This window comes from Sinocyclocheilus rhinocerous, unplaced genomic scaffold (assembly GCF_001515625.1).
Source record: "Sinocyclocheilus rhinocerous isolate Xijiao unplaced genomic scaffold, SAMN03320098_v1.1 scaffold273, whole genome shotgun sequence".
Lineage (NCBI taxonomy): Eukaryota > Metazoa > Chordata > Actinopteri > Cypriniformes > Cyprinidae > Sinocyclocheilus > Sinocyclocheilus rhinocerous.
Window position 1 is genome coordinate 699189 of NW_015656360.1, and position 26404 is coordinate 725592.

General features: G+C 35.9%; 2 protein-coding genes across 2 annotated transcripts in view; one reads left to right on the plus strand and one right to left on the minus strand.

Moving 5' to 3' along the window:
• LOC107720078 (syntaxin-binding protein 4-like) overlaps positions 1–19783 on the plus strand; it is a 36528-nt gene extending 16745 nt beyond the window's left edge. The window contains exons 7-21 of the mRNA XM_016527684.1: positions 927–1050; positions 1165–1306; positions 3526–3632; positions 3753–3894; positions 4029–4101; positions 8566–8654; positions 10636–10732; positions 14137–14264; positions 14636–14728; positions 14860–14925; positions 15187–15375; positions 15897–16013; positions 16419–16468; positions 16549–16683; positions 18211–19783. Coding sequence (XP_016383170.1) covers positions 927–1050; positions 1165–1306; positions 3526–3632; positions 3753–3894; positions 4029–4101; positions 8566–8654; positions 10636–10732; positions 14137–14264; positions 14636–14728; positions 14860–14925; positions 15187–15375; positions 15897–16013; positions 16419–16468; positions 16549–16683; positions 18211–18271 — 1613 coding nt within the window. The 3' untranslated portion in view covers positions 18272–19783. The remainder of the gene's footprint in view (positions 1–926; positions 1051–1164; positions 1307–3525; positions 3633–3752; positions 3895–4028; positions 4102–8565; positions 8655–10635; positions 10733–14136; positions 14265–14635; positions 14729–14859; positions 14926–15186; positions 15376–15896; positions 16014–16418; positions 16469–16548; positions 16684–18210) is intronic.
• A 2024-nt stretch (positions 19784–21807) lies between these two features.
• Positions 21808–26404, minus strand: part of LOC107720001 (RNA polymerase I-specific transcription initiation factor RRN3) — a 16044-nt gene continuing 11447 nt past the window's right edge. Inside the window, 4 exon segments of the mRNA XM_016527567.1 lie at positions 21808–22274; positions 22500–22587; positions 22680–22832; positions 22923–23031. Of these exon segments, the coding sequence (XP_016383053.1) occupies positions 22137–22274; positions 22500–22587; positions 22680–22832; positions 22923–23031 (488 nt within the window). The 3' untranslated portion in view covers positions 21808–22136.

Genomic DNA, 26404 nt, shown 5'->3' on the forward strand with positions numbered 1-26404 from the left:
TATAGCGAATAAACTGTGATAATTATGAGAAATGTTGAAGGTGTCTGAATAAATTTTGGTTTGACTGTATCTATTTGATAAATATTATACATTTATACATTATATATTAGACATTATACATACTCTTTTGGTTTCTGTACCCAATATTTAAAAAATTTACAAATGCAATCAAAATATTGGTATCGGTACTCGGTATCGGCAAGTACCAAAAATAAAAGTATCGGTATCGGGCGAGTACTGGAAAAAGTGGTATCGGTGCATCCCTACCGTTCAAATGTTTGAATTGTTCAAATAACTGTTTTCTGTTTGCCATTACTATGTAATTTATTCATATGATAACAAAGCTGAAGAAATATTCAAGAAATATTTCTTATTAATATCAATGTTGAAAGCAGATGTGCTGCTTCATATTTTTATGCCTTTAATTACCGTTCTATATTAATGCGCTGCTTACTGACACACACACACACACATCAGATATCACACAGCTCACACATCCAGGCGCAAAGACACGCTGCACCACGACTTTTATTGCAGCCATGTTGCCGCTGAAGCCGGTTTACGCTGAGATAATTCATACCACTTCGTTTGAAGTGTGGTCCTGAAAAATCTTCGTTTGAAGGGCTATCTGGCCATTCCCCTTACCCCTACCCCTCCAATCAAAAGAGAATCGAGACACCCCTACCCCTTCACGTGAACGGAAAGGGGAAGGGCTAAGGGGTAGAATTGGGATTGGGCCTAACTCTTTATATACTGAAGCCTCTGTTATTTTTCAAACAGATGAATTGATGGGTTGTGTCACTGCCCTCTGGTGGTTCTTATAAAAGCTTTCATAATTACTACCTAGTAATATGTCAAGGTTGATATCGGGCAATTTGCGATCATTAATTTTTCACTCACGTCTTATGCATCTTTTTATACTAAAGCAGGCAGATACTTGGACAGCACATCATCAGGGTCTTCATCCAGATCTCAAAGTCCTCTGTTGCTTAGTCCTGCTGGCTCTCAGAGTAACTACAACAACACAGGACCCTTGCTACGCTCCCTAAGGTAAAACAATGGAAAACAATGATTTAGTTGTGTTTACTTTCTGAATTGTTTAACTATTTTGATCAACAGTTCATTCTAGTAATACAGAGTTTGTGTGTGTATTTTTGGTTTCAGTCACCCAGGTGAAGGTGTGATTCAGCTGATATCAGTCGCTCACTCCTGCAGTCTGGGTATTACCATCGGCGGTGGCTCCAACAGACCTGATGGCCCTGCAGTTTTTATCCAGGAAGTGCTGTCTGGAGGAGATTGTCATCGGGTGAGAGAGTGGGACTCTTTAATGAGCTGTGTGCGCATGTATTTGTGCATAATCTGGGTATACGTGTTTTCACACAGAAGCCATGCCCCCTGATTGAGAACCATTGGTTAATTGTGTTTTAACTGTTTGATTTTGAGAATAACAAGTGCTGAATGGCTGTGCAGGTGAGGTTGTGCGGACAGCTCCTATATGGAGATTTAAGCATTGTCATTTGTCTTCAAACTATGATTGAATGAGTCCGAGAAAGAGAGAGAGCAACGGACATAAATGAGTGGGACTGTGGGAGATGTCATACAGTTTGAGGAAGTGTTTAGTCTGAGCTGGAGAAGAAACAGATTATAAACCTCCAAGAATCTTCTCTCCCAAAGCAAGGCTCACTTTACACCTTACCATTAAGCTCTAACACATTTAGCCATCTGTATCGCAGAGGGGGTTAGGATTAATGTGAGGATGACATCCTAGAATGTCAGACTATTGCATTATAGCCTGAGCCTGTGCAAAGGTTTCCTCTTAAGTAGGTAGAGATCTCCTGGAAACCGTCTAAGCAATTTATCCCCTGCTTTACATTGGCTTGAGTGTTTTCCCTGATAGACAAAATAGGTAAAGGCTCCGGTGGGCTGTTCTGTTCTGGTGGGCTGTGGATGGACAGTGCTGTCACAGCAAACTGCAGAGGTCAGGTGTACAGAAGGCCATCTAGGGCATCACCCTCCCTGTGGAATATAAAACTCAGAATGGGGAGGGCAGCTGTAGCATTCACCTACAGGACTATTGTGCTGAAACTCAGATATTCAATATCACTTAGATTTTCAGTGTCAGATTGTTGGCCATCGGTGACACCTATTATATAAGGTCCCATGTCCGTTTTAAATTGTTTAACCAGAATCAATGATCAGAACTCAGAGCTATCTGAAATAAACCATGTTTTTGGCCATTTAGTGGATTTTTTTTGTTTTGTTTTGTTTTGTCTAGTCCTTGATTTTGTGTTTACTTGCATGTTAGTGTTGTTGTCTCCAAAAACAAGAATCACTTTTATTGTTGCTCATAGTTAGAACTGCAAGAATAATTATCTTAATTAGTATTTTTGCCTACAGAAAAATAGGTACATTATACCATTCAAAAGTGTGGGGTTTTAAGAAATTTATGTTTTTATTCAGCAAGGATGCATTCAATTGATCAAACGTGACAGTAGAGACATTTTAATCTATAAAAATATCAAGCAGCACAACTTCTTTCAACATTAATAATAATAAGAAATGTTTCTTAAGCAGCCAATCAGCATGTTAGGATGATTTCTGAAGGATCAAGTGACTGAAGATTGGAGTAATGACTGCTGAACATTCAGCTTTGTAGCAAGAGGAATAAATTCCATTTTAATATATATATATATGTTAATAATTCACAATATTACTCTTTTTGCTGTATTTTTGTATAAATGCAACCTTGGTGAGCATAAGAGAAAGTTTTTTCTTTAAAAAAATAAAATAAAATAAAATAAAAAAATCTTCCTGACCTGGGGATTCACAGATAAGGAAATTTTGGCAATACCTAATTATTTATATTTTGAAGCAAATAACTGATGTATTGGCAGATATCAAATATCAGTCTAAAATTTGTGAGCCTAAAACAAACAAAAATAACAACTTAATAGTCAAAATCTATGTGTGTTTTAAATGATTCCAGGCATCATGTACATACAGTGAAAACGGCTTTTAATTTACAAACAGGTTAAATTGCAGAAAACGGTATTTTTAAAATTTCTGTTTTAAAAGAAAAGCATCTTCAAGAAATATAAGAAACGGCAAAGATACAAAAAGCCATGTATAAAAACATCTGACAGGCTTTAAGTAAACATTTTTTTAATTGTGTTATAGGTTGACCTGCTGCAAAACTGATGACATTTTTTGGCCAATACTGATATTATATCATGCATTCCTAAACCCTCAATTTCTGGAAATGCTAGGGAGCGGATTGGACTCCCTCGAATCTGAGACTTTTGGCACAGTTGTGTAGTTTTAGTGACTTTGGTGTCTCTGAGAGAATGGAGTTGCTGTAGTGGTGTCCTCTGTGACATTAGAGAGGTCTCCACCTGGTGATGAGTAGTACAGTGGCTTATGTTCCTGCTGATCCTGTTGGGACAGCTTTCTCAGACTGAATGTCTGCCATGAATTGTGACTGATCAGCAACATTTAGTAAGGATTTTCATTCCTTTGGTCTTATAGGATGGACGGCTCAGACCCGGAGATCAGCTTATCACCATTAACAAGGAGTCATTGATAGGAGTCACATATGAGGAGGCCAAAAGTGTGCTCAACAAAGTCAAATTCAGGTATTCACTTTGTTCAATGTAGCTTTATGTCTTTTGATCAATGTTTAATAATTAATCAGTGTCTTTGTACTTCTTTCTTCTACATAATGTACCTTGTGTCCCTGTTCTTTGCCCTTGAAGTCAAGAACCAGTGGTGGATATTGCCTTCATCCCAGGAAAAGGACCTTTCTCCAACAGCGCATCATTGCATAATGGAGTCCAGAGGGGGGTTGGGAACGGATGCAACTCTAGCCGGTTAAAGGTTCATGTCCGATCTCCTGAGGTGAGTGTTTACTAGTGTACAGATCATGTCATGTCTTTGACATTTCAACAACAAGAGAGTCTTGTGGCTTACATAATACACACACTTGTTATGGTCTTTTTGCTAAGCAGTACTTCATAATTTTCTTCTCATAGATGCGACGAGAGGAAACAGCTCCAGTGCTTTCATCCTCCCCGGATATCTGTCCTCCAAACATACAGGTTTCAGGTACGTCACAAAGGTGGATTCATAGGTCTAACCCCCTTAACACTATCTTAATAAGCTTAATAAGCCATTCTTATCACCCACATGAACAGTGCAGATTTTGTTATTTATAAGGCTCATATTTCCATTTTGAAAGGAGTACTCTAATTTCATAACCTTTCAAAATGAGTACATTTTGTGCAAAGTGATCACAAGATCTTGTGCTCTTTGTGCCTTTCTATCATACTACATTATTGTTTTACTGCAATTTTTTTTTATTTACAGAAAAATATCTCAATGTTATTTTAAAAAGATACATTTACTTGAGAGGGAAAATTTAATAAATACACTACCGTTCAAAATTTTTGGGTCAATACTATTTTTTTTTAAAGAAATTAATACTTTTAATCAGCAAGGATGCATTAAATTGATCAAAAGTGACAGTAATTTTACAAAAGATTTCTATTTAAAATAAATGTAAAATAATTATTTTTATCTTTCCTTTCATCAAAGAATCCTGAAAAAGTTCCACTAAATTATTAAGCAGCACAACTGTCTTCAGCATTTATGATATTTGTTATAAGGATATTTACAACAAGATAGGATGATATTCTTACTGGAATAAAAAAGACAAGCATATTGATTAATTTGTATCTTTAATTTAATTTAATTTGTATTTTTTGCAGTAAACCCATTGTTACTGTGTTTGTAAAGGACATCCTTTAAAATCCTTCATGGTTACAGACTAAAAGGGAAAATATCAGTGGTGTGCATATGCAGGTTCATGAATACAGAAAGTAGTTGCTCTTTGAGTTACTGTACCTTACAGACTGCATCTAAAATTAACCATCACTCAGAGAAACAGGATTTCTTGCGAAGCAATTATTTATTTTCAGAGAGAAAGATTGGGGATTAGTCAGTAGCAGTGTTTGGATTTTAATCAACGGCTAGTTGCAAAATAATCTCTCTGTGCTCCAGGGGTCGGGCATGTATGTGAGGTGTTTAAATTACACAGTCAAATTCTAGAAGACGTACCAAAATAAGAAAGGAAGGCGTCTTTCATGTTGAGTCAGATAGTGCTCTTATCTCAGTTCACAGCAGCTGGGAAGCTGTTTAGTACAGATTGGCTTGCTGTGCATAGTGTGTAATCCTTTCTTGGGGCACAAAAAGGGATTGATAAGTTGTTAAAGAAACCATACAGAGAAAGCCACTTAAGTCCATTTTATGCTCTTAGATACTTTGAAGAAGCAGTCTGAGTGGATGTTGACATGTCAAGTCACTTTTCCAGACGCTGAAATCTTTCTATGCTGAAATAATGCCCAAAAAATTATCACCATTTTATTTCTCTACATAGAGACCCAAAAAACATTTTGACACTTAATTCACACTTAAAAATGACTGAATGTCTTTCTATTATGTTTGAATGTACCATGTATTAGATATATCAAACCAAGTGGAATATGAAAAAAATGATGCTAGAAATTTTCTCAGAATAATCAATTACTGAAATTAACTATTTTATTTACTAAGTTTACTAAGTTATTTTATTTATGAACTTACCCTAACGTTTTTCTAACAGTATATTGTTTTATCATTTGAAACCCAACTTTTTAAAATGTGATCTATCTGTCTTTAAAATAAATTAAAATAGAAAGCCGTTATTTTCAATTGTAATGATATTTCAGAATATATTTTAAAAACATTTTTTGATCAAATAAATGCAGCCTTGATGAGTATAAGAGGCTAGCTTACTGAACCAAAACAAACAGCATTTTTCTTATCCCATTGGCTCTTTTTTGGTTATTTTAGTTTTTTAGTTTATTTTAGGCGCAAATCGAACAGTACTTATTGAGATTTATGCTTAAAACAAAAAGAAATTGCCAGTGGATAAAGTTCAAAAACCTAATTATAAATATTAATAATTAATATTAATTATGCATATTAATTATAAATTCTAAAACCCTCAAAATATATTCCCTGAAAACAATTTTTATTATAATACACAATTTTTCTTCTCAAGTCAATTTACTTTTTTGTAAGGATATATATATATATATATATATTTATTTATTTTTTTTATTTTTTTTTTATACAGTAAACTCATTGTTTCTGTGTTTGTAAATTGTTATTTAATGCAATGACATTCAGACATTTTCAAGTGTGGCTTTAGTGTCCAGTCTCCAAACTGAAATATGCACCATGCACCTGTCCATCAGGCTGTCTCTGGCCCAGAGCCTAAGGTTAATCTAGACCGGATGTAAGCATACCTGGCTCGCCCTTGAACTCTGGATGTTGTTGTAGCATTCTAATCATTCGTGACGTCTATAAAGTGCATAGTGCTTAATTACCCATTTATCCAGACTAGCTGATAAAATCTTATAAGAATAAGGCAGATCCGTCTTATCTGAATTAAATAGGCGCTGTAATCCTACAAAAGCCCTTCTGGGTGTCCTTCCTAGAAAGAAAGAGATGCGCTCAGACTCATTTGTTGTCATTCTTTAATCATTGTGATTTGTAGAGATGTAGAGATTGTTGTAGAATTCTGCTCTGCATGGAAGAGTGATGTTTACAACTGGTTTGCACCCAAACTTAAAAGCTGGCCGTTTTTTTTTTTTTTTTTTGTCAGATAAAGTAATGTATTACAATACTCTCTTTTGGAAAAAATGGTTCAAAGCTGTCACTGGGTAAAGGTACAAAAGCTAAAAGGTAAATTTTTACCTTATTAACCCCTAAATGGTACATATACATATTATTACCTAAAGTATTCATATTTGCACCTTTTGAAAGGGTACTGCCCCTTTGACAGTTTTGTACCTTTTTGTATGAGAGTGTAGGTTAAACATGACACTATTAATATAAATTCACGTTAAGTTTATAAGTGCTTATGTGTCAGATTTTGATCTTGGCTTATAGATTTAATAATTGTTTTATTAAAGAGATGGCTCAGACAAAAATAAACATTTTGTCATCAATACTCACCCCATGACCCAAATGACATGAAAACCAAAAGAGAACTTTTCAAGAATCTCTAGACTTCTCTTTTCCATATAATAAAAGTGAATGGGGACTAGGGCTGTCAACCACTAAAAATGACAAAAAGCACCATTAAAGTATTATAATAGTGGTCTATATGAATCATGTACTATATTCCAGGATTTCAGAAGTCATAATAGCGTTGTGTGAGAAACAGACTGAAATCTAAATTATTTTTCATGGATAATCTTGTGTAACACCCCTCCATGATGCTCTACATGATGGACTACAGACGTCATCGTGACATAATGTCAGTCTAATTTTGCCATATTTAGTTTGAGAACACTAAGAATATAGCGCTCGAGTTATAGAGACTAGGGATGCACCGATACCGATACTGGTATCGGTATCGGGCCCGATACTGGCCTCCTGTACTCGTACTCGTACTCGTTAAAATGCCCCGATACCAAACGCCGATACCACTGCCATATTTAGTTTGAGAATACTAAGAATATAGCGCTCAAGTTATAGAGACACTTTTTATGTACTTTTTTTGTGATGTTGGAGCCCCCATTCTCTTTCATTATAAGGAAAACAGTGGCCAGGATATTCTTCAGAAATTCACATTTTGTGTTTCACAGAAGAAAGGAATTTATACATGTTTGTACAGCATGAAGGCGAGTAAATTATTCAATTTTTATGTGAACTAACCCTTTAGTGAATAGTTACGCTGGCTTTCCACATGTTTGCAATTCTGGTGGAACACTCATAGAAGCATTATTAATCTGGATTGTTTTAGTTGTCCTGGATTGTGTACCATCAGTACCACCTGTTAAATCCACTCCTCCTGAGCGAGCTCCTGCTGTCCTGAATTACCTGCATGGTCCTGAATTACCGGCATGGGACCTGTCTGAGTCTGTGTGAGTCTGACGTGTCTGAGCTCAAGCTGTCAATCATGAGCATCAGAAGGCAGCTAAATCCCCTGCAGGAGTGTGTCCCCAGGGTGGGGGTGATCATCTCATAGCTCTTATATCAGTACCACCTGTTAAATCCACTCCTCCTGAGCGAGCTCCTGCTGTGCGTGTTGGTCCTGAATTACCGGCATGGGACCTGTCTGAGTCTGTGTGAGTCTGACGTGTCTGAGCTCAAGCTGTCAATCATGAGCATCAGAAGGCAGCTAAATCCCCTGCAGGAGTGTGTCCCCAGGGTGGGGGTGATCATCTCATAGCTCTTATAGCGAGCGTTGCTTGACAATACACACGCCACTGAAAGCACTGGTGTTAATGCCTCTCTTTCTCTATTGCTATCTCTCTCGCCCCCTCGATTCAAATCCCTCACACAGTTCATAATCTTTATTGTATTAATATAATACCCATTCATTTGAACTCCCAGAAAATGAAAAAAACATTAAGGCCACGTTTCCCAATGCAGCTAACTTTAGCGCTCACCACTAAATGCTCTAATGTGAGTATGACTCTTAAAGTAGGTGAATTACTGTCCCACTTTCCCCCTCAGCCTCCACCGCACAGAGACAAGCCACTGTTTCCAAACCCAAGATCTCGCTGGACCCCCACATACGGCTCAAATCAGAGAAGCTCGATCTGGTAAGCCTGGTTTAGTTTATACAAACAGTTTTGCATGTGTACAAAGATTGATGCTTTATGAAACATTCTTAGGTGCTGTGCATGGTAAGTTAACGTTTGACTGATAATCCAGGACACAACAATAAGGTTTTTTTCTGCTGACTTAACTGATAATATTTTCACTGACCTCACACAAAATTTTTTGCATGTAATGTTTGATAAATATGTTACATATTGCAATTTAACACATAAAAATTGCAACATTTTTGTAGCTATAACTTAAGTCTATTATAATTTTCCAACCATCCAACGAATGCTCTCTAAGATTATCAAAAATAATTTTCACAATTTTATATTAGCTAGCTAGATCAGTGGTTATCAGCCTTTTTGACTTGAAGGCCTCTTGTTCTCCAACACAATATTCATCGACTCGACATCGACAAATTTCTGCTGTAATTGTGACAAAGCTGCTTGTTTTTCAACTTTTTTATTAACAGAAAGGAACATTGAGTATTGAGTATTAAACTAATTCATTTTGTGATTTTGGCTGTATGTTCTTCAATTAAAGTTATTCAGGAAGAAGAAATATATATATTTTCTTATTTATTACTTGTATTAGATTATAATATTTTATTTAAAAAAAATAAATTTCAGCTTACAACATGATTTTACTGTATGTTTATTTTAGATTAGAATCTGATTATTAAAAATAATTTATAAATTTAAATACTTTTTTAGTCATGTTGTGGCCCCCTAATGGGCCCCAGCCCTCGGTTGAGAACCACTGTGCTAGATAATGTTACAAAATTAAATAACTAGATTTAACATCAACAGTTTATTTCTTTGAGTGAAAGTGTGACATAAAAAGAGTAGTAATACTAGTCGTGTGACCTTAACCTTTTTATCGTTTTCAAATCATATGAGTGTATTTTTTGTTTGTTTGTTTGTTTTTTTTACATTTAAGAATAAATAAATTAAAATAAATACTGTTAATTTAGAGGTACAAATTTTTTTTTAGAATCTCTAAATAGTTCTGCATTATTTATTATTGCAGTGGCATGAGTTTGTACCTGTATTTTTAATTACTGACAGTTCAGAAAACATAAGGGGGGTTTAAAGGGTTAATCCCCACTGAAATCTGTACCAGTGACTTCAAAAGGAGCCTGTATCTCAGTAACTGACAGGGTACTTATAGCCTATCATATCTCAGTGTCACTTTCCTCATACATCTCAGTCTCTGCTCTTTGTTACGGTGCAGTTGTTTAGCAGAGATTTAATTTAATCTTGCTGATCCCAAGGCTGACCCTAATCTACCGGCCCATTAATAGCATTAGGTCTCACTGGACGAGAGCACTTAAATGTGGACTAAAGGCACAATGCACACTATATTAAGTGTTACACGAACAGGTATTTGACATGGTCCAAAGTTTCAATGTGACGTCATGCTGTTTATTCTGCTGTTTGTCTTATTTTTAAGTAGATGTTTTATCTGGAACAGGACAGTTTTCTTGCCATTGGTGTTTGAACAGTATCTTACTTTTGTGAACTTAATCTGATTAGCCTTATTAATGTCTTTTGATCTCTTATGGACCATAAGCCTGGATTTATTGTACGCTACTGACTTGACCTCTGTTACCACACTGACCTCTTGTGTACATAGCTGTAACATTCGTTTCAAGCTTGGTTGGATGCTGTACAGTCGAAAAAGAATCATGCTCATCAGTCAGCTCTTAAAATACCTGTTTATTCACTAAACATTTAAGCATAATAGTTTATAGTTATATATTTTTATTTTTCTGCTCTGAGCAGTAAATTCAAAACAGTGTTGTAATAAATATATTAATAAAAAATTTAAATAAATGAAAAAAAATTAAATGTTGTTTTTTTTAGAATAGGAGAATGGCATTGCAGACCTCTCAGAATTTCAAAGGTGCAGGATGTGGTTGACTAGGCCTGAACCACTATAATGATGAAGGTTTTTGACAGTTTGGTCATTTTGCAGGCTCTGTCGTACCTGGGTTTGGATATAACAGATGAGAAGAGACGGCAGCTCAGAGAGAGTCTCACTACAGACCCTCAGGGAACTGTGTCGTATGGAGGTATAGACACATCCTTTACACCTTTATGCTGCACCTGCATAACATGATCCTCAGCCAGTCAACTAGATAAAGGAAATAATCACTTATTTTCACAATCATTTTGGTGTGGACTGACATTCCCTTTTTTAGAAAATCACATATTTCAGTATTGGAAGTGAGTCTAAAACGGGCCATTTTGATCTGAAGTGCTATTTTTACTAATTTTCACTTCTTTTTCAAATTACCAGCATGCACACACTTACATTATGTTTTTGCACTACCCCTGCAATAAAAGCACATCCTGTGCAAATGAATGAGTGGGGTTTTATAGCATATTTAATTTAACTGCTTAGGTAATGTTAATTGTTTTAACCAATTCAGGGGTTGCCATTTTACGATTTAAAGTTATGATTATGATTTGAAATACGAAATTACAATTTAATATCCATAGAAATGTATCTTCATATTTACAGGTAAAGCTTCATTTTATAAGTAGACTGTTCTCTGTACTATGACTCGCACCAACATTTTGTTTTTTTGACCTTCAGGGGGATCAGATCCCCCCCCCCCTCAGGGGTTCAAAACAGCTTCAAAACAGGTTGCATGACAAAGAAAAAAGGTTACTGCAGTTTAGAAAAAAAGGAAGTTGTAGTTTAGCATGCAAATGTGGCGGAATTTAACATTACTGAATTAACTAAAAAAAAAAGTAATACTAATCTCTCTTGCACTCATTGCTCGGATGCCAGTGATTACCGGTGCAGCTTGCGTGCCTAAGGTTCCCAACCTCTGAAATAACCACAGGAAATAATCACATTTTGACCTGGACGGAAATACCTATTCTGAAAAGGGAATCCCAATCCATATTTGGATATTGAGCTTGAGTTTACACTTTGAAACTCTTAGAATGAGTTTTTAGAGACAGATTGTCTGTCGGGGGGGGGGGGAAATATTGGGTTCAGTTGTTTGTTTTTTTTACATTTAAGAATAAATAAATTAAAATAAATACTGTTAATTTAGAGGTACAAATTTTTTTTGAGAATCTCTAAATAGTTCTGCATTATTTATTATTGCAGTGGCATGAGCTTGTACCTGTATTTTTAATTACTGACAGTTCAGAAAACATAAGGGGGGTTTAAAGGGTTAATCCCCACTGAAATCTGTACCAGTGACTTCAAAAGGAGCCTGTATCTCAGTAACTGACAGGGTACTTATAGCCTATCATATCTCAGTGTCACTTTCCTCATACATCTCAGTCTCTGCTCTTTGTTACGGTGCAGTTGTTTAGCAGAGATTTAATTTAATCTTGCTGATCCCAAGGCTGACCCTAATCTACCGGCCCATTAATAGCATTAGGTCTCACTGGACGAGAGCACTTAAATGTGGACTAAAGGCACAATGCACACTATATTAAGTGTTACACGAACAGGTATTTGACATGGTCCAAAGTTTCAATGTGACGTCATGCTGTTTATTCTGCTGTTTGTCTTATTTTTAAGTAGATGTTTTATCTGGAACAGGACAGTTTTCTTGCCATTGTTGTTTGAACGGTGTATCTTACTTTTGTGGCAGTATCAGATTGTAGGTTTGAACTTAATCTGATTAGCTTTATTAATGCCTTTTGAACTCCTATGGACCATAAACCTGGATTTATTGTACGCCACTGACTTGACCTGTTACCACACTGCCCTCTTGTGTACATAGCTCATAACTGTAATACTTTTTTCAAGCATGGCTGGATGCTGTGCAGTCCAAAAAGAATCATAGTCATCAGTCAGCTCTTAAAATATATTTTTATTCACTAAACATTTAAGCACCATTGCTTATAGTTATTTTTTAATTTTTCAAGAGAATCATTTGCTCTGAGCAAAAAAATTCTAAATAGTTTTGTAATAAATAAAATAATAAAAAATGTAAATAATTAATTAAAATAATGTCTTTTAGAATAGGAGAACTGCAGGATGTGATTGAATAGGCCAGAAGCACTATAATGATGAAGGTTTTTGACAGTTTGGTCATTTTGCAGGCTTTGTCGTACCTGGGTTTGGATATAACAGATGAGAAGAGACGGCAGCTCAGAGAGAGTCTCACTACAGACCCTCAGGGAACTGTGTCGTATGGAGGTATAGAAACATGCTTTTACACCTTTATGCTGCAGCTGCGTAACATGGTCTTCAGCCAGTCAACTATAGATAAAGGAAATAATCACTCATTTTCACAATCATTTTGATGTAGACTTGCATTCCCTTTTTAGACAATCACATAGTTCATAGTTCTGAAGTGCTATTTTTAATATTTTTTACTTCTTTTTCAAATCACCAGCGTGTGCACACTGACATTATGTTTTTGCACCGTCCATGCAATAAATTCACTTCCTGTGCAAACATCCTTGAATGAGTGGGCTTTTATAGCGTATTTAGTTTAACTGCTCGGGTAATGTTAATGGTATTAACCAATTCAGATGTTGCCATTTTACAATTTAAAATTATGATTACGATTTGAAATACGAAATTACGATTTAAAATTGCTAGAAATGTATCTTCATATTTATAGGTAAATCTTCATTGTACTATGACCCCCACCAACATCTTGTTTTTTTTGTCCTAAAGGAGGATCAAGCCTTCTTTAGCCCCCTACCCCACCCAACCCTTAGTATGACAAAGAAAAGGATTACTGCAGTTTAGCAAAAAAAAAAAAAGGAAGGTGTAGTTTAGCATGCAAATGTTGCAGAATTCAACATTACAAAAATAACTAAGACAATGTGATATTAATCTCTCTCGTACTCATTGCTCGGATGCTAGTGATTACCGGTGTAGTGTGTGTGCCTAAGTTTCCCAACCTCTGAAATAACCACAGGAAATAATCACAATTTTACATGGACGGAAATACCTGTTTTGAAAAGGGAATCATAATCCATATTTGGATATTGAGTTTGAGTTTACACTTTGAAACACTTAGAATGAGTTTTTAGAGACAGATTGTCAGGGGGGAAAACATTTTTTTTAGACAGCTAAGTATATTTCCAGGTTGCTCATGACAGGGAGTTACGCTCCTCAGCAGGAAGATGCCACCGCGGCAAATCCTGTTCAAAGTGCTTGCAGTGGAGCAAGAGTTCTGCCTGGTTTCTTGTACTTCGGCTGTGCAAGGGCACCTGAACATAAATATTCCCTCTAGACGCTCTTTCTCCTGTTATGAAGATTATTCTGGATAGATTTCAGATAGATTCCTGGATAGATAGAGTGACAGGAGAAGAGAATATATTGCACCCACTTTCTGTTTAGCAAGCAAATGTTGACCTGAAATCACATCATTTCAAATCTACATAACAGAAATCTTGATGGGTTTGATGCTATAATTCCTTACATGCTTTTTATATTTGGAGTGCTATTCTTGGCTATTTCTAACTACGGCTCTGTTTTCCTAATAAGACTTTGTGGAAGCCACCCGCAGCGTTTATCAGGAGAAGCTGGAAGAGGCGGGACTGGGACAGGGTCCCTTCATGTTCTCCTATCAGGAAGCAGCTAGTTTGATGGACACCTCTGCCTTTCATTCCCCAGTAAGTAGACCCGCAGGATTTAGTAACGGAGCGCTTGATTTTGATTGGGGCTAAACTTCAGCGCAATCCTCAGAGCACCTCCTCACATTGAGACTTCACTTTCTCCAGAAGTTGAGCATGTCAGGAGATTTACTTTGCATTCTTAAAGGAGCTTTTCTGCTGCTCAGGAGAGTTATTAAAGCTGTCTTTTAAGGTCTTAAATGCTTCAATTGTCCGAGTTTGCCTGTTCTGTACCCTGCACCTTTGGATATGTTTCACATCGATGTATGAGCACTGAAATGGTCCTGGTTTTAATGTTCTTTGCATATCTGAGAGGCAGGGTCACACACTTAAAAAAAGAGTTGTTTTAGTAGTGTCACTCTCTCTTTCAGACCTGTGAGTCAGAGTGCAGCTACAGCAGTGAGGAACTGGAGGAGTTTCAGACTGAAGTCAAACAACTTCAGCTGCAAATGAAACAACTTAAGGTGAGTTCTGAAATAAACACTGGATGGCAATTTTAAGTTTGAACCCGGCTTGACTTTCTATTAAATTTAGCGAGGTGGAGCTGAACATCTGTGCAGAAAGCCTTTGTGATATGAACATTTATTGCTCTCAGGTGTTACTGAAAGACACAGAAGACAGTAAGAAGACTCTGGAGGAGGAACTGCAGAAGACGGCTGAGGTAAAGCCTGCAGCATCACAAATAAACACGATTTGTTTAATGTGACTTAAATGCCTCAAAATATGCCACCCAAATATTAAGAGTCATGTGAGCAGTTTTAATACATCGACACTTTGTGATGCCCATTTTACCTCACTATATTTGTGTATACCAAATATATACTATCACAACATGAGCATCTGAACTTGTTCAAACATTTAAGACGTTTCTCCACACATCATTTTGTGCATTCCCTTATTTCCATGCATATGGATGAAACAGAAGGCCACAGCCACAGTGGAGGAGAACAAGTCTCTGAAAAGTAAGCTGCAGGTAGCAGAGGCTGTTCAGAAACAGACCAACAGCGCTGAACAAGACTACGAGGAGGTCATTCAGCTCCTGGAGGCTGAAATCAAAGATCTGAAGAACCAGCTTGCCGGAAAGAAACAGAGAGGCCTGGAGGCTACTAAGGTAAATGTTCCTCATCACATCTCTCTGTTTGCTGAAAAATTATTTATATCATTTTTAAGATGATTTATAAGATGATGCAATGACTAAAAAACTTTTGTAGACTAGAATGAGTTGGCAGTTGTTATTGTTATCCAGTACAACACAGTCCTGTTTATGATGAACTAGTGTTGTTTTAGTATTTGTATACTATTATGAATTTTGAATTAGCTTTTCTTTTCTTTTTTACATTTTCATTTCTTTTATTTTTTGCATTTTCATTTCAATTTTAGTGAATTTGTCATTTTATTAGTTTTTATATATCTATATATATATATTTACTTATCTAGCTATATTTTTGTTTCACTTTTTAGTTTGATTAATTTTATTACTTATTTTATTTCTGTTAGTTGCCATGGCAACATTTCTAGTTTTTTTTTGGTGCTTTTCATCAAATATTTATATTACAGCTTTATTTCAATTAACGAAGATGTTTTTAATAGTTTAAGTTTTAGTAAAGGTTTTAAAGCCCATTTTCTTCACAGGAGAATGTGATGGAGCTGAACAGGAGGCTCGCCATCATTGACAGCCAGTTGAGAAGGTCTGAACTCACACGGAAACACCTGGAGATATCCAACAAGAAGCTCCTTGGCTTTGCACAGGTAAACACAAACCACATTTTTTTTTACTTACAGGGATAGTTCACCCAAAAATGCTAATTCTGTCATCATTTACTCACCCTCATGTCATTCCAAACCTGTATGAGTTTCTTTGTTGAACAGAAAAGAGAATTTTGGGAACCAAACAGTTGATGGTAGCCATTGTCTTCTATAGTATAGAAGACAATGGCTACCATCAACTGCACAATTTTCCTCAGAATAACTTCTTTTATGTTTAGTAGAAAAAAAAAAGTCACACAGTTTTGGAATGACATGAGGGTGAGTAAATGATGACAGAATTCACATTTTTTTCGCCCTTTTAAAGTACACTGTTGTATCTAGATATCAGTGGTGCTTCCAAAACACAAAAAAATATCCAAGTTTAAAATTTGCACTCTGTTTTTACAGAATGTCCACAAAGTTCTCACCAATGCCAGCTTATTTGGGATTGAAAGTGGGTAAGTTTCTCAAGACAAACACTGAAAGTTGTAGTGTCTCACTGTGTCAGAGATCATGACTGCCCTTCCTCATCCTACAGGTGCGCACAAGCGTCTCCAGCGACTGACAGCCCCGACACACCCTCCCCGATCCCAGACCCTGCCTGCCAGCTCGCAGCTGAGGCCAAAGAGCTCGTAGATGGTGTCAGCTCACTTTGCACTGAGGATCACAGTAAGTGAGAAATGTGCAAATGTGTCAACAGCTCTGCGCGACTAATCTGAGTGGCTGCTTAAAGCCTCTCTCCTTGAGTCTGATCGTTTGAAACCACGTCAGTCTGTTTGAGTGGAGTGTGACTTACATAAACTGGGACATTAAAGGGGTCATATGATGCGATTTCATTTTTTCCTTTCTCTTTGGAGTGTTACAAGCTCTTGGTGCATAAAGAAGATCTGTAAAGTTGTAAAGACTAAAGTCTCAAATCCAAAGAGATATTCTTTATAAAAGTTAAGAGTTAGCCACACCTACCTAAAACGGCTCGTTCGAACACGCCCCCACATATCTACCACACTACAAGGAGTTTTGACAACACCAAAGCAGGTGTCACGTGGCTCGTATTTGAGTCATTTAGAGTTTGAAATGGTATTAATCATGCTATTTTGAAATGAGAACAGTCAGGGCAGCCTTGTCATAGGGTCAATCCTAACCGAAGTGCTCAAGGGTACATATCAGAAGATCCTTTGAAACAAAACGGGTTTTATTAGTCTTTAATTATCATTCTGAAATTTTAACTGGAATATTGTTATATCATTTCTTTAATTATTTAGTCATTTAGAGTTTGAAATGGTATTAATCATGCTATTTTGAAATGAGAACAGTCATTGCCTTGTCATAGGGTCAATCCTAACCGAAGTGCTCAAGGGTACATTTCAGAAGATCCTTTGAAACAAAACGGGTTTTATTAGTTTTATTAGTCTTTAATTATCATTCTGAAATTTTAACTGGAATATTGTTATATCATTTCTTTAATTATTGGATATGCTCTATACATTTGTTTTCTGGTATGTATTTATTTTTTCATTCATTGTTATTATTAAAATACTAATTTAATGTATTAAAGGCAGGGTATGTGATTTTTCAAAAACACTTTAGAAAAGACCCTTTTGGGGTAGGGCATGTTTGTTTTGGTGATTTCAAATATCAACATTGGCTACCAGAAATCACTTACTCTGCCTTTAAGCATATCTTCATTAAACTGTATATATTTAATATATATATACATATGTTTTAAGCATATTTTTTCTTCAGTAAACTTTGTGTATTTATACATGCGTATACATATGTGTGTTTAATGAATAGTATTAAAATAATATATTAAATTGAAGTAATGTATTATTTCTTCAAAGAAATGTAAAGGTTTTCTTAATTTTCTTAATTCAACTTTAACTGTTCTTAAAGTCTAACAGTTACAAAAAAAAGTTTACATTATAAAAGAGGTTATCAATGAAAAATCATGTGTAAAGGTACAACGAATGTCCAGTAGTGTCAGCCATTGTGTGATTGTAACATTGACTCCAAATGACAGTTATATTTTTTACCCCTTTTAACTTCTGAAGCTTTCCCTGTGAAAAGTGCATACTCTTAAGAGAATATGGCAAATGCATATCACTTCAGAATGAAACACAATCATAAACATGATAATGAGATTCTTCATATTTACATTAGAAGATTATTGACTTACATAATGCTCTTTTTTTCCCTGTAGCCTCACTCAATGGCCACAACCTCCTGTCCTCAGGACTGCAGTAGAGCGGCGAGGTCAGTAGAGCGTCTGGGATGGACAGACAAACCGGGCTCATTCAGAACATCAAGGTCGAACTGCACCTATACTGTGGAACATAAGAGACTGTGAAGATTTGCAGTGTGGTTTGTACTCTTTCAAGTGGCTACCAGAGGCCTGAGCTCTACTGATCAAACTCATACTCATTTTTTAAAGCTGACCGTGTACATATTTAACATGTAGCAGAACTCAGTGTCATAACATAAAGGCAGAAACCAACCAAGGGAATTGAAATCCGAAACACAAATGGCACCATTAACAGCAGCGGTGACTTTGAAATGCTCAAATGTGACTTCAACTGTGTCAGCATGTGCCGTGCGTAACACTTATAGCAGATGAAGCAGTTACCACACACAGTTCTCATTCAGACGGTATATTTCCCCATTTCAACAACTGTAATGAAAACACATGTGACTGTACAGCTGACCTCTCTATTAGAGTTAGGTATATTATACAGTACATGTATTAGATTTCACTTGGGGATCTTCGGGACAGTCCCCACTCTTCATCATTTGATATGATGCTTATTTGTATCTGTTCTGAGAAGTGCTATGACGTTTTGAAGATTTTATATTTTCAGTCCGAATCTTTTATTATTCAGAGACACATAGACACGCTCGCTTCTAAGTATGTGCGCAGTTGCCGTCATAAACCTTGTAAATCTTGCCGTCAAACCCTTTGATTTCCTCTTCATGTCTGCCGATCATGTCAGTCTACGCTGGGTCACCCAGTCTCCACTGCATTACGATCAGGTATGGTCTATTAAGTGCTTTGGGGGGATCCTTCATGGTTTGTTTCGCTGATGGACGGTAACTTTGCTCCATCTCGGGACTATGATTCTGTTTGGGAGGTGGGGGTGTACTGTCGTCATGGCACTGGTATCAAGTAATGGGAGTCATATTGCAGTGTTCCACCCTGAATGCATCCATTCAGCTGAACAATGCACATGGATCGGGTTACTGTTTTCATAAGCACACTGTATTCGGCTGTTTTGTCTTGCCATATAGGATCTACAGTCACTTATATCAATGTGTAATAAACTGGTACCATTCATTTCCTGAGGATAGAGGTGTACGGTTATGCAGATGGTTTGTTGATCTTAATAACAGCACATGCTCTACAAATGCTGACATGTAGTCCTGTGATTCAACTAGATTGCATCATATGTGTGGCCTAAATATCTTTCTTTTGTTTTTATTAAAGTCTGAACAAATGTGATGTGTTTTTGTATTATATGCAGTGGACTTCAGTACAATATAGACTTTAAAAATACGAGGATTTGGCTGTTATTTTCAAATCCAGGTCAACAGACAGACACGCTCATGCTTACGTGTCTGCAGGAATAGTAGTGTATGCGTGCCAGTCTACATTGCTGAGCCAAAGCTGGCTCATCGTACAATATTTAAAACATTTATTTGGCTACCAAGAGCTGCATGCTGACACAATTTTAATGCTTGTGTAATCTGCAACAGCTTGTGTGGGTCTTTTTTTCTTCCTAGATAAGACTAAACACATCTGTACAGTTTCTATTAAAGATACATCACTGAATTTGACCTTACAGTAACCTTTTTATGGTAACATGCATAGTCATATATACATACATGTACATATATTTATAATTTAAAAGTTTGGGATCAGTAAGGTTTTTTTAATTGTTTTTAAAAATGTTTTTTAAATCTTTTGTTTTGGTCTCTAATGCTCACCAAAGCTTTTGGTGATCAAAAATACAGTGAAAACAGTAATACTGTGAAATACCATTACAATTTAAAATAACTTTATTTTAATTTGAATATATATCACTTATTTACTAATAAGCACACACATTAGAAAATTAAGGCAAGGACCATTTTGTTAATCTGCAATAATTCAACATTTTATAATTATTACTCTAATTATAATTAAAATGTTACATTTCTGGTGGAAGAAAAGAATAAACATTTTAAGACTAATATGTCTCTTAAAAAGTCAACAATTAGATAATATTTTCCACATTTTAATAAAACAGCTAGACCATTTTATTATTTAATGTTAATTAATTTCAAGTTGAATTCAAAACCGTACACAAAAGTACAATTCACTGTGGAGGCTATGACGACAACAGTTAAAATTTCAACAAGTAACATAGAAAACCATATTTAAATGAAGGTATTCTCTGTATGTCAATTTCCTACAGAATATTTTGTGCAAACAGACACTGGTTCAGTCAGAGCTTAAACTCGTATCATGGGAAGTGACACCCATTTACCATTTCAACACACCACCAGGCAATTCTAACCTCTCAAAACATTTCAGAATAAACTGAAAATCTTACATTTACTCAAAGTGAGAATTTCATTACAACTGTCACATTTGTGCTGACAGTTTCTCCTGAAAACAGAAAATACAGCTGACTGTCTACTTGATAAACCACCAATGTTTCTATCATTTTACTATTAATATAGCACAAATGTTCAATAAACACATATTTGTATTTTATGATGCAGTCTTAAAGTGAAGTAGAGGGTTTAGTAAAACTACTGCCAAACACTGGGGTCAGTAATGCTGCTGTGTGAAGGGCTCCAGTCAAATTTGTGCCATCACAAGCAGTCCCTGAGCACCCCCTCCTGGTGTGATGTTGGGCTCTGCATGCTGACACAATTTTAATGCTTGTGTAATCTGCAACAGCTTGTGTGGGTCTTTTTTTCTTCCTAGATAAGACTAAACACATCTGTACAGTTTCTATTAAAGATACATCACTGAATTTCACCTTACAGTAACCTTTTGATGGTAACATGCATAGTCATATATACATACATATACATATATTTATAATTTAAAAGTTTAGGATCAGTAAGGTTTTTTTTAATTGTTTTAAAAAAAATTTTTTAAATCTTTTGTTTTGGTCTCTAATGCTCACCAAAGCTTTTGGTGATCAAAAATACAGTGAAAACAGTAATACTGTGAAATACCATTACAATTTAAAATAACTTTATTTTAATTTGAATATATATCACTTATTTACTAATAAGCACACACATTAGAAAATTAAGGCAAGGACCATTTTGTTAATCTGCAATAATTCAACATTTTATAATTATTACTCTAATTATAATTAAAATGTTACATTTCTGGTGGAAGAAAAGAATAAACATTTTAAGACTAATATGTCTCTTAAAAAGTCAACAATTAGATAATATTTTCCACATTTTAATAAAACAGCTAGACCATTTTATTATTTAATGTTAATTTCAAGTTGAATTCAAAACTGTACACAAAAGTACAATTCACTGTGGAGGCTATGACGACAACAGTTAAAATTTCAACAAGTAACATAGAAAACCATATTTAAATGAAGGTATTCTCTGTATGTCAATTTCCTACAGAATATTTTGTGCAAACAGACACTGGTTCAGTCAGAGCTTAAACTCGTATCATGGGAAGTGACACCCATTTACCATTTCAACACACCACCAGGCAATTCTAACCTCTCAAAACATTTCAGAATAAACTGAAAATCTTACATTTACTCAAAGTGAGAATTTCATTACAACTGTCACATTTGTGCTGACAGTTTCTCCTGAAAACAGAAAATACAGCTGACTGTCTACTTGATAAACCACCAATGTTTCTATCATTTTACTATTAATATAGCACAAATGTTCAATAAACACATATTTGTATTTTATGATGCAGTCTTAAAGTGAAGTAGAGGGTTTAGTAAAACTACTGCCAAACACTGGGGTCAGTAATGCTGCTGTGTGAAGGGCTCCAGTCAAATTTGTGCCATCACAAGCAGTCCCTGAGCACCCCCTCCTGGTGTGATGTTGGGCTGAACAGCCCATCTGTGACCAGCTGATCGCTACAACAGTGGATCAGAAAGGCCGCTGTAGGAAGGAGACAGGGGGAGAGCCAACGCTCTGCGGACTGTGCAGATGAGAGTCATAAGAACCTGGAGTCATGCCCACTACTGAGTCTCCGTGCAGAAAGTCATCTTCTTCCTCCATAGACCCCTGTGAGACAAGATCAAAGTGATATTGGATATTCTCTGAAGAGACTAAACTACTGAGATGAGCCAAAAAGAGTTTTAAAAAAAAACTCCATCAATTACAATGTTTCAGTTTTCTTACAGTGGCTTCAAAAATATATATATGGACACTTAAAATTGCCTGAATGGGCAGACAAAAACTCTCTGAAATCTCTAAACCCTCTTTGTGGCCGCTGAGAATGTGCATCACCTTTCTCACTTCCTTCTTGGGCACATCTATCATACAATCGGATGGCTCCTCCCACGCCTGGTAGATTGGCTCAATGAGTTTTCCAGAGCTGTTGTAAAAAAGAATACATAAATAAATAATTTTTAGTGAACTAGTATTTCCAAGGCTGAGTTTAACAGGAATGAGCATGACTTTTTTTACCTTTTCAGGAGATACGGATCAAAAGGGAAGAAGGTATCCAGAGGGTTTGTGTTAGTGGACACCGAGCTGCCGCCCGTTGAACAGCTCACCACTGGCAACAAGTTCCGGTTGTTCCGCTCAATGATGGTGTAACAGAACACGAGCTGGTACTTCCTGCCAACAGATGGGTGAAATTGCCCTCATTTATCATGCTTTTATTTCGTGAAGTTTTTGTAATCTGATGATGGCTCTCTCGTGCTGTACCTGGTGATGGCTGCAAACATGTTGGTGACAGCAGGTAGACAGACCCTCAGCGGGTTGAGCTGGCACATCACTATACGCTCGAGATTCAAACCTTGAAGGTACACCAACCCTGCAGAAGGGTCAAACGAAAAGTCTAGTTTAAAACACATTTGTCAAGTTCAAAAATGTTATAGTTTTATGACACTCAAAATGAACATGCATTTTATTTATTCATCATGAATTATTCATTTAAGGTGTCCTTGTTACAGTTTAATTGTACATTTAAGTACTGAGTGATATTAGTACTATAGCTTTAAGGTTATGATTAGGGTTTGGTTTAGAGTTAGTTGCATGTAATTATGCATAATTTACTGTAATTACTATAAGTATATGTAACGTGTAACAAGGACACTATAATAAAGTGTTAGTATTCATTTTAATATAATAAAAAAAATGTTTTGGGGAGTCGCACAAGGTTTACACCCTGAACTGACCTTGTCTTGCTGTAAAAAGTATTAAATTATGATTTTTTATTCTTTTTTTCTGCATGTTGGTTGAAGTCGAATCACATGACTTTGATTTGTAAGACAAAAGTTTTTCAAATATTAACAAGCAATAAAGCATTATTGTTAAAATAATTTTTCTAAGAAATATTTATAAAACATGCCAAACTAAAGGTTTTCTTTTAAAGCACTTTGTTCTTTTGACAAGGCTTTTTTCTTGATTATGTTATCAGAATAGATCACTGCAATATTTTTGAATTTATGACCCCAAAATAAAAAAATTAAATTGAAATTTAGAAATAAAATACAAATAAACACATTCTAGAAGTGGTGAATTCAGGTCATTGTTTGCATGATTAACAGACCAGGGCAAAATAAATTGTGTACTTGACAACTTATAAGTTGTATAGTTGACTATACAACTTATAACAACTGAAAAAAACGTTTTAACAACTCAAATGATTTTCACGCTTGTGCTTCCAAGTATAAACAGGTAAATTCCACATGTACTGACCTTTCTTCATATTGCCCTCCAGAATGGCATTGTGTCTGAAGATGAGCGTGTAAAACACAACCCCCAAAATAAAAAAATTAAATTGAAATTTAGAAATAAAATACAAATAAACACATTCTAGAAGTGGTGAACTCAGGTCATTGTTTGCATGATTAACAGACCAGGGCAAAATAAATTGTGTACTTGACAACTTATAAGTTGTATAGTTGACTATACAACTTATAACAACTGAAAAAAACGTTTTAACAACTCAAATGATTTTCACGCTTGTGCTTCCAAGTATAAACAGGTAAATTCCACATGTACTGACCTTTCTTCATATTGCCCTCCAGAATGGCATTGTGTCTGAAGATGAGCGTGTAAAACACAGCCTGACAAGCTGTATAAAAGGGGCCGTGCAGATTGACGTCACAGAATGCTTTGGATCCCGAGTCCTGACTGTTAATATAAAGGTGCAACCAGGGAACCAACAGGTCCAGACAGGCCTTGACTGTCCTGTGGAAGAGAGGAAACTCTACAGAACCAGTTTTGACACTATTTCAAATGATGTTTTGACAAATATAGGTACCTGTGTCCAATCAAACCCTTTTCTTTTCCAGATAACAACAAAGAGGCATTAATGTTTAATGACTTAATCAAGGTAACAAACCACTGCCAAGAAAGATGATTAAATATTGAACTCCACTGCATTAGATAAGATAAAACTGCATGATAAGGTCACGTACGATACTGGCAAAAACTTGGCTCTTGCCATGAAGCTGCCCATGTATCCAGCAGCAGCCTGTCTCAGGACGGGGGGCTGGTTGGGGGCTTGTAACATCTTCCATAAGTGATCCAAAAAAGCTTCAGCCAAACCCTGAAAAAAAAAAAGAAAAATTGAAATCGCATCATATGACCCCTTTAAAGGAAAGACTACGATATAAGTCAGCCCTGAATTAAGGCTTAATTTGATTCCTCATACAAAACTGTTATGTAAATATAAGTTGTATCAACTACTTTTATGATGCTTTTGGAAGCTTGAAAGCTCCAGTCCTCATTCACTGCATGCAAAAGCATGACTACAGTACTTTCGTCTAGATTTCACTGAAGACAGACTTCAAGTTGTACATGTTTGGAACGACATGAGGGTGAGTATATGATGACTTTCCATTTCTGGATGAACTATCCCTTTAAATTTGTCCCACTGAGTATGTTCTGCGTTCTATGCGTTTGGCTTTCTGTTGTTTTCGGAAGTGTTTTGGACTCACCATGTCAAAGAGGCAGTCATCCTGTGATGCTCCATTAGCATCTTGCTGAGCTCCACTTTCCACTTCTTCAATCTCACTCCGTGGTGCACTAACCTAAAAGTCAAAAACAGCCATCAAACATCTGCACAGTTGCAAATATATCAGTACAGTTACTAAACACAAGTCACTTACGTCTAGTGTGAGCATCTTGCTGATGATGAGCTCTAAGATGTCTCTCCTCAAGTCAGGGATGTAGACGGAAACTCTCAACAGGTTGTGCACGTAACACTCCTGTGTGGACAGGCAACACGGCCTCAGTACAATCACATTCACACATGTAATGACGTTACTCCAGTACTGGATGTAAATGCTGTGGAGAACCTCTCCACATAACTCACAAGTGTTCTGGAGGATTTCTGCACAAAAGGGAACTTATCAGAAAGGATTGGCATCAGGAATCGACTGGTTCTGAAAGAACAAGAAAAGTGTTTATTAGTGACTGCTAAACTTCATGCTAAACTAAATCAATAAAATCAATAACTCCGCTATGCTTTTGGAGGTTTTGACACTTACGATGGAACATATCTTGCAATCAGCTGCATCAGCTGCAGACACTGATCAAATGTCCTCGGGAGATCTGTGTGAATTTAAAAATAATGAATAATGGTGTAAGGTATAAGGAATATTAGTGGCATATTGATATGATTATATTGATCGATGACAGGAATGGTTAATGGCTGATATACAATCAATGACAGCAAAATAAGACATACACTACCATTCAAAAGTTTGGTGTCAGTAAGATCTTTTAATGTTTTTTTTAAAGAAATATAGTATGCTCACCGAAGCCACATTTATTTAAACAAAACATTAAAACAGTAATATTGTGAAATATTATTATAATTCTGAACAACTGTTTTCTATTTTAATAAATTTTAAAATGTAATTTATTCCTGTGGTGGCAAAGCTGCCATTACTCCAGTCTTCAGTGTCACATGATCCTTCAGAAATCATTCTAATTTGCTGATCTGGTGATCATGAAAAAATATTTCTTATTATTATCAATGTTGAAAGCAGTTTTTTTTTTTTTTTTTTGTGAAAACCATGATACACCACCATTAAAAAGTATGAGGTAAGAAAATAAAGAAATTAATGCTTTTTCAATGCAGCAAAAGTGATCAAATTGACACTGAAGACTGGCGTAATGACTGTTGAAAATTCAGCTTTACCATCACAGAAATAAATTACATTTTAAAATAT